We start from the raw sequence: 13,720 nt of genomic DNA, 5'->3' as shown, positions 1-13,720 counted from the left end.
GTGTGTTTTGTGCGGTCACTGCCATTCTTGGCATCCAACATATACGGACAAGGGTGCTGTACATAGAAACCAAAATTTTTGTTGTAAATCTGATATCATTCTTACAATGCAATGGTTCTATCTTGCAAGAAGGTTGCTGATTCTTGATGAGATGGATTATCTCATCACAAGAGATCAATCTGTGCTGTATGATCTGTTTAGTATTCCAACATTTCCACATTCCTACTGCATACTTATAGGTAGGATGAACAAAGTAACTGTGCTCTATTCTATTTTTACTAGATATGCAGTGCATTTTATTTTTGCAGTTCTATGTCTAAAAAGATCCTTTCTGCAGGAGTTGCTAATGCAATTGACTTGACTGATCGGTTCCTTCCTAAATTGCAGTGCCTAAACTGTAAGGATTGCTAAACCAGTTTTGAATATCTAATTTTAATTTTCCATTGCGACACATGAAATTAAAAAACTATAGACATCTATTGAACCATGATATATTGAAAGTTAAAAATTGACTGAATTCATGAGTGCATGTAAGTGCAAGGTAAAATGTATTAAGCCTTGAGAAACATTTGTGATCATGCGGTTTGGTTCATATTAAATATGTTATCGCAAGGTACATCTTGTAGTTCTTAACTGGAAATTGGAGATAGGGTTGAAATTTTGTAATATATGTATGGGGCACTTTAATGTTGTGTTTATTTTTATATTGAACTTCTGTTTTATATCTATACTCACAGGCAAGCCTATGGTTGTTACCTTTCATGCTTACACAAAGGATCAGATATTGAGAATTCTCCAGCAAAGATTGATGGTAGTGTACAGTAATTCAAGTTATTTCACTTCTTTCTGAACATTCATTTGATTGTAGTATAGATTGCATTTCTTAAATATACTCAAAGGTGAAGATTTGTTTCTTTATTTCTGATATGAGTATAAAAAGATGTGACATTTTCTTTAAAAAATGATAATGGTGTAGGCTTTGTTACCACAAAAGCTAGCAGTCCTTAGAGAGGGAAACCCTACAAGACAAAAGCTAGACAAAGTGCTAACAATGGGGTAGAGGCCCAATGTCACCTCACCGAAAAGTTAAAACCCCATACTCTTTACAGACTTTCACCGATGGGAGAAGTCCCGGTATGAAGGAGATCACTTAGAAGAGATATGCTAGGTATAAGGCACAAAGTGATCAAGCTAGAGCTTATTCAAAAGATGGGCTCAATAATGATTCAAGGTTTCCAAGAAGCAAAACGCTCTCAAAGAGAAGCTCTAGAAAACAAGGATCAAGACCTAGGATTTTGAGATTTTTGGTGTGTTGTCTCCTAAAGTGTACACCTAAGGCGACAACATTTTTTGGCATCATTGCTGGGGATAGATTTTTTCTGTTCTTGGTTTTTTGAATTACATTTTCGGTTCTTGCATTTTGGATTTTTAGAGATAGATTCCTATCCAAGTGGTGACTCCACTTATTTCATTTTATGCAAGGATTTTTGCATGAAGCTTTCTTCTTGTAGACTTCTTGCTAGTCTTCGACAAGAGACCCCATCTAATATTCATTTTCTCTTTCAAGGTCAAGTAAGCAGGACATTTTTATGGACTTGTTCGCTCCTTGTGATTTTACCAACATTCAGGACTATCCACATGATTTTCCGCCTAAAGTCAGCAAAGCCATCAATGAGGTGCCCCTTTTTCAAAGTAACAAAGCCATTAGTACTGAGGCTCACGTTCAGAATGTCAACCTTTTCATAAGCAAGTGTCGGCCATATACTGACTATGAGGATGTGAAGATGTAGCTTTTCGTTCTCACCTTAGGTGATGATCCTATGGATTGGTTCTTAGAGTTCCTTGATAACACTTTTGATTCTTTACAATCAATCATTGATGCCTTTGAAAATAAATATGGAGATAAAGAAAGGGTCAAAGCGAAAGCTGAAGTAAAGAAAATTAAAGAGGCTGAAAATGATATTATCGAGTTAACTCAAATGGTTAAGAATATGCAAATCAATCAAGCTCAACTCATTAAGAATATGGAACTTAATCAAACAAAACTAATAGCAGATCATGCCAAGGAAATGGAAACCATGGAAATCGATCATTCTAATCAAATGACCACTATTCAAAAACATTTGATTACCATGAAAGCTAATCATGACAAAGAAATAAGTGCCATGCAAGCTAGGTTGGTTCAAATGGAAAGATCGCAAGCGCAAAATTTTCAACCTAGAAATAATCGAAATAATAACACTTGGCAGAAGAAAGGTCCATCCAATGAGCAAAGATCACTGAATCCACTTGAATCTACCAATCTTGTGGACGAAGCTCCACCTTATTGTAGAGCCTGTGATGCCCTTCATTGTTGAAAATGTAACTATGGTCGGTCTTCATAATTGCTATCATTATGTATGTATTGAAAACGAAGAAAAATAAAATTATTTTTAAGCATGGGTTTCATGCTCTTTTATTTGTTCATTAGGTCAAAGCCTCCATTGAAGGCTTCTAGGGTTTTCTTGAGTCATAAGAGTCATTGTCATATGTATTTGACCCTTGGGTTTTTGTATCATGTAAAGAAAAATTATTTTGAGTCAAAATAGTCATTTTTCATCTCCTCACCAAGTCGGCTCTGCCTTGATGAATCCGGCCCTGTTTGGGGCTATTCGACCTTGTGGAAGTAGTATATATAGGAGAATTCGACCTCCTTGGCATCAATAATCAACAAGTTTGATCTACTATGTGAAGAAGACAAAAAGTAGAGCGAAGTCTAGAGGAAGAAAGACAAAATCAAGGAAAAGTGAAAAGGACAAGTTTTAGGCATCTCTCTCTCACACGTGGGTTTTCTAGGGTTTCTGGGCAAGTTGCAGGGGCCGAAATTTCTGCACTTACTACAGGTCCGAAATTCTGAGTTGCAGGAGGCTGAAATTTCAGTTGGAGCAGATTTGAAGAGTGTCGACCCTTGTTAACTTTGGCAAAGTTTGTCTACTTGTAAGGAGGGTTAACTTGGTGATTTGAGGTCTTGGATTATATGACTTTGACTTGGTTCTATTAGATAAGAAGAGTTTGATTGGGTTTTCCCCCAGGATATATGTTTTTCCCTGGCTAAGTGCCTACATCTTGTGTCTCTTGTTCTTGTGATCTTCATATTTTTGATTTGGTAATTGCTTGATGAAAGATAACATAATAAAGAAGTAAAGAAGCCAACACATATCACAAGTAATTATCAAGAAAAGAGAAATCAAAACCCTTAACATGCATTGATTTCTCAACATTCATGAGGAGGTTAGTTGCTCCATTGTGAAGAGAATCACATATAGTGGTATGATGGTGAAAAGTAATTAGATAAATATTGTTAGTGACAGGTATCACTTATGCATGGAGGATTGGATGGATAATGTAGAAAATAGTCATGATGTCAAAAATCTTACATCTTCTTATAGTGTCAATAACTTTAGTGAAGAAAAGGATATGATGTCGGAACTATTTGGTGAGAAACCTTCTTTGGAACAAGTGTTAGAGATTGCAAAAGGTAAAGGATTAACTTATCAATGAAGAAATAAAGACGGAAGTGTTTGGAATCTAATCCATAAGTGAATTCTAAGTTATCCCAAGAGGATTCTTTGGTTGTTGTGATCTATTTGATTGTAAAGGCTATTCTATATTGTTGTAAGACTCCTCCAGGAAGAGCCCTTCTCCTTTGTCTAAGAGGGCATCTTCCATTGTAATCTCATCGATAAAAGATAATATTTTCTCTAGAGGGAGCTTGGAATTTCATTCGGAGGCATCCTTGCTCCTTATTTAAAAGGGAGAACTAACTAACTTGCTAACTCACTAACTTAGATTTAGTCACTCTCTTGCATTTAGTCTCATTTGCATCTTAGATCTAATTTCTGATTGCATCTTTAATCCTCTACTTGATCTAAACACATTTGATATATCTTGTCTTGATTCAAGTGTAATTTGTAGATCTAAGTAGTTTTTTCCTTTATTTCTTGTAAGCAATCTCATTTGCCATCTAATAAGTGTGATTTCATTGAATAAATCTCGTCTTGTTCAACTGTCTAAATAAGTGAAGAATCTCTTAAAAGACAACACATCTAAAGGGCGTTTGGGGCTATTGCTAATATATCTAATCCAAATTGTCATATTGTTCCATTGAGTAATATTTGCTTTGCTTCATTAATCATGGTTCTAAGTTGATTATCTTGTGCTCATAAGTGTATTTAATATCATAAGTGAATTGGCTATTTATCTCACTGAAGCATCTTGGTGAAATTGTATCACATTGAAGCAATCTAACTAAATCTATCATTTGCATTGTCATTTTAGTTTTAGTTTTCATCCTGAAATTTACCTCCAAGCATAAGCTTGGTTGAATAGAAAGTTTTAGGGCCACCTTCTTCATCTAATTTGAGAGGATAGACCCTTAATCAATAGTTAAAACAACTGACCTTGCAGTTGTCTTGCGGCCAATCCCTTGTAGGAACAGAAGAACTTGGGTCATTAGAGGTAAGATGAGGTATCGTTAATAAAGCCCTAGCTTTCTTCCTCAAACCGTCTTTCTACAACCTTGTAGTTTCAAAACAATTGAGAAGTATCTCATCTAGATTAGGCATTTAACTAAAAGTAACCAAGATTCTTGCATTTCACCTAGATAGGTCTTGTATTCATCTTGCACTTTCTCATTTCTATCATTGGGTTATTGTATCTGGAATCGTGAGCTTGTTTATCTATTTGTAAGTTTTATCTCCCATTCTTGTACTTATCCATTTTATGCTTTGAATGTCATATTATCATTGATAATATTTACTTGAAGTACAAGTTATATTTCCTTGCAAGTTCTCACCAAGTATTATTGCTCATATTCTAGCTGCTTATAATCTTTTGATTCATTGTACTAACATCTTTCTTGCAACATTGTCTTTCTTATAACTTGGAATATTATCTTGTGCAAGTATTTACATCTGAGCATTGTTATCAAGGCACTGGTCTCTAATCTGTTAACCTTATTATTGCCATATTGATCTTAAATTGAATCTACCATTTAATACATATACATTGCTCATTAATAATTTCACTTGCTAAATCTATCTAAATTCAAGTTGTCTAGAGAGGTAGCGGCCTTTGCCCTTAGTCTCCTAGGACTTGTTGTTCCAACAAGTTTCCCCTTTCCATCTACCCTTAGGGACTACCCCATTTAGCTTTTCTAGGAGAGAGCTTAAATGGAGTGAGTAGGAATCATAGTGACAACCCATACTCTGAGTGTTATGCCTTAGGTGTACACTTTAGGCGACAACATGGTGAAAATAAGTGTTCATGAGGTGAATATCAAAGAGAAAAGGTTTCTTGCAATGATAATCAACTATTCCAAGGCTCATGAAACCCTCAAGAAAGTCCTCAAGTTGATGGAGAAGAAACTAGGGTTTTGCTATAAGGGCAACACCTAGGGCAAGATATTTTATGGATGAAATTTAAGTGGATGCCCACCAAAATGATAGGTCATGTAGTCAAGACCTACCTCTTGATGTTTAGGCTCTCAAACCACAAAAAAGTTGCTTTCCTAAAATTTCGCTCCAAGCCCTAGTTTTACTTCCTAGCCTTAAAAGGAATGAATTTGAGAAGAGAAATTTATGGAGAAAATATGAGGTTGATCATCAAGTGATAGGACTAGTGCCTTGTCCTATGGGGTTATGGAGTCTAAGATTTTAAGATAAGCCAAATTCCTTTTAAGGAGGTTGAAATTTGATGCCCTAGCTATCAAAATTTCAACAATTACCCACTTAATGGAATACCAGATTTTGATGGAGAATAACAAGAAGTACTCCACTAGGAACATTCATTACATGTTACAATGAGTAATGCATACAACATTCCTCTAGATATTCTTCAATAAATTGAACTTCAACAAATTAGGGCACATATTTTTAACCTAGAGTCAATAGTTCCATGCATTAGACATTTAAGAAAATGACATTCAATAAAAGATTGAACTTACAAGATAACATGCAATATATCCTTGCATTAGACCAAGAAATAGCTCCAAAGAATGTCAAAATCAACTTCCATATATCAAAATGCATCAAAGTATCTCTAAAATCACCTATAAGAAGCAAGTGTGAATTCTCTTAGAGGTCTGACATTCACAGGTTTGATGATGATCAGAGATGAAATGACATATTTCCAATCTATACATGTCATTCTATGTCGAATTAGGCCTAATTCCCCCTACAATCATTAAATAATATGTACAACACAGTCTAGGTCACAGACTGACCTAGTAACCAATGTGTAAACAAGATAAATCACCCACAAAGAGGCTGAAATGTTGATGTCATCCATGCATAGGCCTCTTGGAGGCATGAGTTGGGCCCCTCTACTGCCAAACTAATTATAGAGGGCTCCAAAAATCATGATCTAGGGGTTGGCCCCTATATCTTCATGCAAATCATCGTGGGGACCCCAATTTTGTGTTTGGGGCATGTTGCACTCATTTTTGTCATAGTGATGAGGAAGCATATGTATCAATTTTTTCAAAGGGTTGAAATCGTCAGGACATCGATTTATTGAGTCATTGTAAACCCATTCTACAAATTCGAATGTAAATGATGCTAGTCAAGATCATGCATGTATGTAACAACCTAGGTAAGCCTATTATTTTAGCGAAAGTTTCATCCTAGGAGGTTTTTTGTCTCACTAATTTATCTATGTTTTTAAACACGGATGGTTGGCAGAATTTTTTCCCTCCAACCTCACCCCAAAGCTAGGGTGGAATTTGTCGTCAAGTCTTAGGTGAGTCCTACTGTTTTAGTCGAGTCTTATGTAAAAGTGATCTGGGAATAATTTAAGCTAATTGGCTAAATTATTCTATTACAGATCACTTGGTCTACTAGATCATGTTGTGTTGCAAAATTGGGTGTGTAATTTGAGAGTCTATATCGAATGGGTGTTCCCCCCTTGAGGGTTGAAAATATAATCATCTCAAGTAAAAAACATTTTAGTGCATGGTCCCTCATACTTAGACACCATGGCTAAAATATTGGAGAGTGGAAAAAATATTTAATCCCCTCAAGTGTCAATTAATTAATTTTTTTGGCAAAAAATAAATTAATCCTAAGCCAAAAAATTAATTAATTAGATTCAAATTTAAAGTCTTAGAGAAATTAAATTCTCCAAGTGGAAAAATTCGTGGGTATCAAAGAAATTAATTTTTGGAGGTCCCCCACCAAGGGAATATTGGAAATTTCAAGAAAAATTAGACGCTTGGGCCTTGGTGGTTAAGTCAAAGTCAGTTTTCTTGAGGAAATTAGCTCAAAATAATTAATTTTGAGTTAATAAAAAATAGATTAAATGAGATTCAAAAATTCCTCAAAAATAAATATTTTTAATGGTGGAGAGTAAAAGATGATCAAATATTTTTCGACAGTCGAGATTATTTTGACAGGTATCAAGCCAACTAGCCGTTATTTTTCCACTTGGAAGATTTATCTATAAATTGAGAGTCATTTGTGTCTCAAGCCATCTAGTTTTGCTTATGTAACTCAGAAAAGTTGATGTAAATTACTGCCCCGCTGGAACGTTGGAATAATCATACTAAAGACTTTGGGGTGCAGTTCATGGTGTCTCTTATCTAATGATTTGTGGTACGTGTTGGGTACGAGAATTCTTATAATGTGATTTATAAATATTTTAATCGTTATTTCATTATAGGTGATAGGAACATTCTATTGGTAAGTTGTGGGCTTATTTTAGGTGATTCGATTCACTGGGTGTTCTAACGAGTTCTTCTTCATAAATATATAGTGTTTGTAGGTTCCCTATCCCATAGACTCCAAGTCACGAACTTTGGATAAAGGCAAACTATATTTGGACTCTAATTATTTTTATGGTGTTCTAACTTCGCTAAGGCTATGATTTATTATTTATCTTTCAAAATACCACTGTTGATAATATCGCCGACATATCGACGATATTTGAAAATATCGCGATATTTTCAGCAAAACGATATATCACTGAGTAAATGTCGCAATATTTTCCATTTTGAAAATGTTGGCTAAATATCGCCATATTTTGAAAATATCGGTTATGTTTAAAACTCTGAAAATTTTGATTTTTTATGTTTGTCGATGTTTTTCGATATTTTCATCAATGTTGTTGATAAGATGTTTTCAGGACCCTCACCGATATTTTCAACACTGCAAATTACATTTAGCCACTACTAAAGATTTATGAAATTTCAAAATTTTTCCAAGCATTTTACATGTATATTTTGTAAATATAATTTGTATAATACACTTGTAAATTATTTCATTTTTCTAATCTTGGTTTTGTGCTGGGGTTTTTGTGGTTTGATTTAATTTTGAATTTTTGTATATATTGGGGTTTTGGGTATTTTTCTTTTCTTTTGTGCAGGTGAGATCAATTGGAAAGAGTTGGATTGGAGCTAGATCTAGGCCCTTGAGGGTAAGATCTAGCCTCTAAAATTTTTGCATGGCCAGCTATTGAAGAGAATTTTCAAGCCTCCTGGCCCAACGTCAGCCTCCTTTGGTCCCCCTGCCATAGCCTTTCTAGCCTCTTGGAGGCTGGTCGTAAGCCCTAAGGGCCTTAGTCGTCCCTCCTAGCCTTTGTCGTTGCCATACCACCTCAAAAAGGTGCCTATGTTGGACTGTTTGAGGGTGGTATAAGCCCAAAATAACAACACGAAATTAGGGCATAGTCCCTTGACTAGGCCGTAGTTAATTAAGGGATGTTTGGGTGGAGAAGTAAGGGTTGTTGCAGCATACCAATGCCCTAACCAGGGACAACAGTACTACAAACTTGGAGCAACATTTGTGTCTTGTATTGGGTCAAATATTTGACTTGTTTTGGATCAGTTTTTCTAGTAGCTTGTTGGTGCTATGTGGAGGATCTTCCAAGGAGGTGAAGAGTCTTCCTAAGAGCAGAATTGACAGTGATTGGATTGGGTGCCATTGATCTGATTGGAGGGCAGTGTGTTGGCTACCCAAAGTAGCCCTAGAGCAGCAGACAAGAAGGACATTGTTGGTGCATGATTGGGTGAAGTTTGCAGCCTAAAGAGTAGCTCTTTGATGGATGAAAGAGGCTACTAGAAGGTAGTTTGGAGCTCGGGAATTAGACCTACCTAGAGAGCAGATTTATGAGCCTGTGTTCATGCAACAAAAGTGACCTGCAACATTGTTAGGTGGCAGCTCTCCTGGAGTCTCGATGTGTTGTCCTTTGAAGGACTAAGGGGCAGCTAGTGAGCAATACGAAAGCAAAGGACCGACATGACAAGATATGACAAAGAAGCTGTAGCTACCATAGACTGTTGTATTTGTTGGACACCTAATCCTCTAAGGGTTGGTGTGGAAGCTGAATAGTCTAAGGAAGTCCAAGAGACCTTGGAATACGAAACCAAAGGTCATATGAATGTACTATAAATGTATATCATTTGTTAATAATAGATATACTCTCATGCTTATCTTTAATATTTTGTTGCCGCCATGTATGTGTTTAACATGGTATCAAAGCGGGCGTACTCCTGCCCTACTCCAATTTGAGCCACTTGTGTTGTGGCCTCTCTGTGCATGTCAGTTCTGCATTCCTACGGATAGAACTCCCATTATTGTGTGCATGCCTATTTCATGCTTCACACTGTCCGGCTGACCTCTCTCAGCTAGATTTGTGCTGGGTTCTCTATCCACTGCCTCAAATAGCAAAAACGCACCCGCCTAGACTCTGCACCTGAATGCTCTGTGTTTGATAGAAAATCGAACGACCTTTAAAGTCTGTGTTGCGTGGAAGATTGAGATGACCGTGGTGAGTGCCATGAGTGAAGTAAGTATGTATTGCAAGTTGCAACCATACATATTCGATACATATTCTGCATTGAATGGTAATGTGTTGACTGCGTTTTGGATGAACATTGTGTTGCTTGACATGGAGTGATTGTCATGCGGTATTACTGTGTTCATAATACTGCATTACCATGACTATTTCTTGGTTAACGCCTCTCCTTCCGTGTTAATACTCCTGACTCTGCACCATAATACCTCCTCTGTGTTAGTGAAATTATCAGTGAAATTGTGTTGGCATGTACACCATGACTGTACACAGTGACTGTGGTTGCCTTGAATCATATTAGTATATACACCATCTAGTTATATGAATGTTGCCCCTGCTGCCACATTAGAGGATCTATGGACTGTGACTTTCTCGTCCACAGGTGACTTCCCAAGAAGCTCGAAGCCAAGACCGAAACCCTTAAGCGGGCTAGGAAGCTGAACAGGCGGAATTGATACTTTGTTGGAGGCTGGAAATCCTTCCAGCTCGAGGTCCAGCGAATCAGGCGACAGTACACAGTAACCGTTGGATTAGTCGGATCAATGGACAGGGTTAATGGAAGATGAGCGACGAAGATCTTATCGCAGGAGATTAAGTTAAGAAATGGATGGATCACATCAAGGCACGTGTCGATAGAAGGGTGGAAAACGTGCAGAATAATGGAGCGGTCTTCGTAGGCGGTAAGTAGTATCTCGCACGCCCTAAAAGCTGTAAATGGTATTCTACAATTTCACGTGATTAACCCGAGAGGTTGACACGTGGCACACGATGGGAAGAGAAAACCACTTTTCTTGCGCGCTCTCGACTTGTTATGCATCGTGCAAGATTCATGTGAGACTACGCGATCACCGTTGGATTGAGGTAGGAGAAATAAATGGTGGAGATTGGCTCAAGCTAGTTGGCGCGAGTTATTGCGCAATAACCGTCGGATTGAGGAATGAGATCGACGACGAAGATTTAATGCGCTAACAGGAGCATCGATATATGTGCAAAGGTATGTGGAATGGAAGAAAGGTAAGGTTTAAGTGTGGTATATGAAATATTTCTATTATATGGGAAATAAGCAGGATTAATGTATTATGGTTTAAGTTGAGTTTTAACCAAAGATTATGAAGGATTTATAAGGTTCCGCTCAAAGGTTTATAAAGGTCCAGACTTTGGATAGTTAAATCAAACGTTTCCGCATAGAGTTTATTGAAGGAGCATTAAACCTTGACTTGTGAAGGTTTTACTAAGTATGGAATTTTAAAATTCCTGGGACATGTATATGACATGCATTTTATATGCATACTGTGGGTATGTGCAGCTTAGGCTGCATCATTGTCAAAAGTTGCATTGTATGGTGATTTGTCTCCAGCTGAAAGCATTCTCTGTTGTGGAAAGCATCCGAGTGTCATTTTGGATATGGGTATTATAATCATGGTGGATAGTAATGACAAAATGTTTTACAACTATTGAGTTTGAATCCACATATCTTCACGCCCACGCATTTGAGTCCCAATAGCGTTCTGCTCCACCACTCTATAGCAGCATCAAAGACAGCCTTTGCCCTGTCAATATCACCTGCCTGGAGGAGTATTGTGGCCGCAGAGTGCAGACTGGAGTCAAGGTAAAAGTGGCGGATGAGAAAGAAATTTGGCAGACTGCTAAAATTGATGGAATCATAGGGAAGCGGTGATCGTTCGATCAGAGGAGATCGACGCATATCGCGTTAGAACATGCAAGCAGGTTAACATTTTAAATGGACGCGATGTGGTTATTAAAAAGAGTTTAAGGCTCAGATTAAAATGGTAAGTGGTATATCACGTGGGTAATAAAATGGTAAATAGTATTTGTATGAAGTGCACGATGAACCGTGGTGGTGCCACGTAGCACGAGAAAACTAGAAATCTCGCGCGCTCTCGACCTGGTATCGGTCATGCAAGAATCTGCGTGAGATTGTGCAATAACTGTTCGATTGGACGGGTCACATCGACGGTAGAGATCGTCCGGGCTAGTTGGCGAGCGGACGACACGATATCCGTTGATCTGAAGGAAGAAATCAACGACACAGATTGAAGTGCCTGACAAAAAGGAAAGTCAAAGAAAGGACTGACGACGATTGGTCAGGTAAGTAGGACCCTCAAAAAAAATACAAGTACAGAATCTACGTAATGCGTAGCTCTACATACCGGTCCATCGTATGTCAGTTATTGGAAGAATTGCAGTGGTGGTGGTGATGAATAGTTTAACAGTTGAACATTGTATGCTGGTTCACATAATCCTGACAGTTGGTTAACGCTTGGTATCACCGCCATCATGTTGTCTCAGGCTTGGTGCCTCCACACCAGAAGATAAAACACTCGTCGGCCTTCTCTATTGCTAAAACACTCTGTAAAGAACACTGTAATGCCATCAACTGGTATCATAACACCATTGGAGAAAATGACTCAAATTGGTGAAGTATTAGAGTTCTTGAAAACTCTAATACAATCTACTTCCAATGACACATTCCAAATCAGCAAAGGATCTCTCTCAGAAATTCAGACTTGTCTACAATATGCACAAGAACAGATTGATTTTTTGCAGCTTGAATCTCAACTACAGCAGGAAGAATTACAATAGTGGAGTCATCATTCTGAACCTATTTCTGTTCAGAAGATTGAAACAGACTCCCATAAACAACAAAACAATAATCTTACAATTGATTCAGATCTAGTGTCCAATAAAGCAGCAGAGTTACATGCAGATACAGAAGTTTAGTTTGCACTTCCCAAGCCCATCATCAGACCTTGGGAAGAGCTTGTCAGCAACAAGCATAGAATAGGTCTTGGATATGATAAGGAGGTTTCCTTTCATATTCCAGATTACTCAAAGCCCATCCAGTTTCAGAGTGCTGGATTCCTTCATGATAGTTCACCTTCAGCTGTTCCAGATTCTGCACCTCTTCCACAGCAACAACAACAGATTGTGAAATGCCAACATTGTGACTGAGTTGGCCATATGAAAGATCACTGTTTTTATCTTCATCCATGTAAGCACTATCATAAAACCAGTCATTCTTCAAACAAATGCTTTAGAAACAAACCTCCTACAAGAACAAAGATTCATCTTGGATGGATCGCTTCTTGGCAATGGGCATCAACAGCCAAGAAGATATTCCAATCATATTTCAGAACTTGTTCTAGAGTATTGAACGGTCTTGCAGTTGAAATTTCTCCATTATCTCACCTTGTATCTGATAGGGGGGAAATGATGGTCATCTAAAAGCTTCAAAGCCACATCAAGCGAGCCTGAGCCACAACCTGCCATACCAGATTCAGAGTTGTAGCCAGAGACAAAGATGCCCCTGATCATGCCTTCAATTGGTGATGCCTCTTCAAAGAATTTGGGACACTTCCTCTAGCAGAAGACTTCAGCTTCTTGCCAGTTTTGGAAGAGTTCCAGGAATTGCATTAAGCATTCCAGAGTTGTTGGTCATCCTTAAACCATCACAGGTTGAGACCTCCCTTTTCAGGTTGAGGTTCTCCCTTTTATGCGGGGTGAGACCTCCCTTTCATGGTTGAAGGTTTCCCTCTTCAAAACATCAGGAGCACTTCCTCTAGCAGAAGACCTAAGTTTCATGCAGACTTGGAAGAGTTCTGGGAACTGCACTAAGCATTCCAGTGTTGGTGGTCATCCTTAAACCACCTCCCTTATACCAACATTTCAGAGAGCACATTCAGCCTAGTGCTGCCATGCATTTTTGCACGTTTTGTATTACAGCTCTCTTCTTGGACTCATACATAACCCTTCGGATTAAGGGGGGGAATGTTGGACACCTAATCCTCTAAGGGTTGGTGTGGAAGCTAAATAGTCTAAGGAAGTCCAAGAGACCTTGGAATACAAAACCAAAGGTCATATGAATGTACTATAA

General features: G+C 37.9%; 1 protein-coding gene across 2 annotated transcripts in view; it reads left to right on the top strand.

Moving 5' to 3' along the window:
* Positions 1–13,720, top strand: part of LOC149166414 (DNA replication factor CDC6B-like) — a 388,798-nt gene that overhangs the window by 175,340 nt on the left and 199,738 nt on the right. For both annotated transcript variants that reach the window (XM_089431340.1, XM_089431341.1), the window contains 3 exons: positions 133–239; positions 338–397; positions 738–811. In XM_089431340.1, the coding sequence (XP_089287466.1) occupies positions 133–239; positions 338–397; positions 738–811 (241 nt within the window). The remainder of the gene's footprint in view (positions 1–132; positions 240–337; positions 398–737; positions 812–13,720) is intronic.

This window comes from Pinus tabuliformis, chromosome 5_1 (assembly GCF_031772625.1).
Source record: "Pinus tabuliformis cultivar Carrire ecotype Pingquan chromosome 5_1, CPIR1, whole genome shotgun sequence".
Lineage (NCBI taxonomy): Eukaryota > Viridiplantae > Streptophyta > Pinopsida > Pinales > Pinaceae > Pinus > Pinus tabuliformis.
This window is presented reverse-complemented; position numbering and strand designations above follow the sequence as displayed.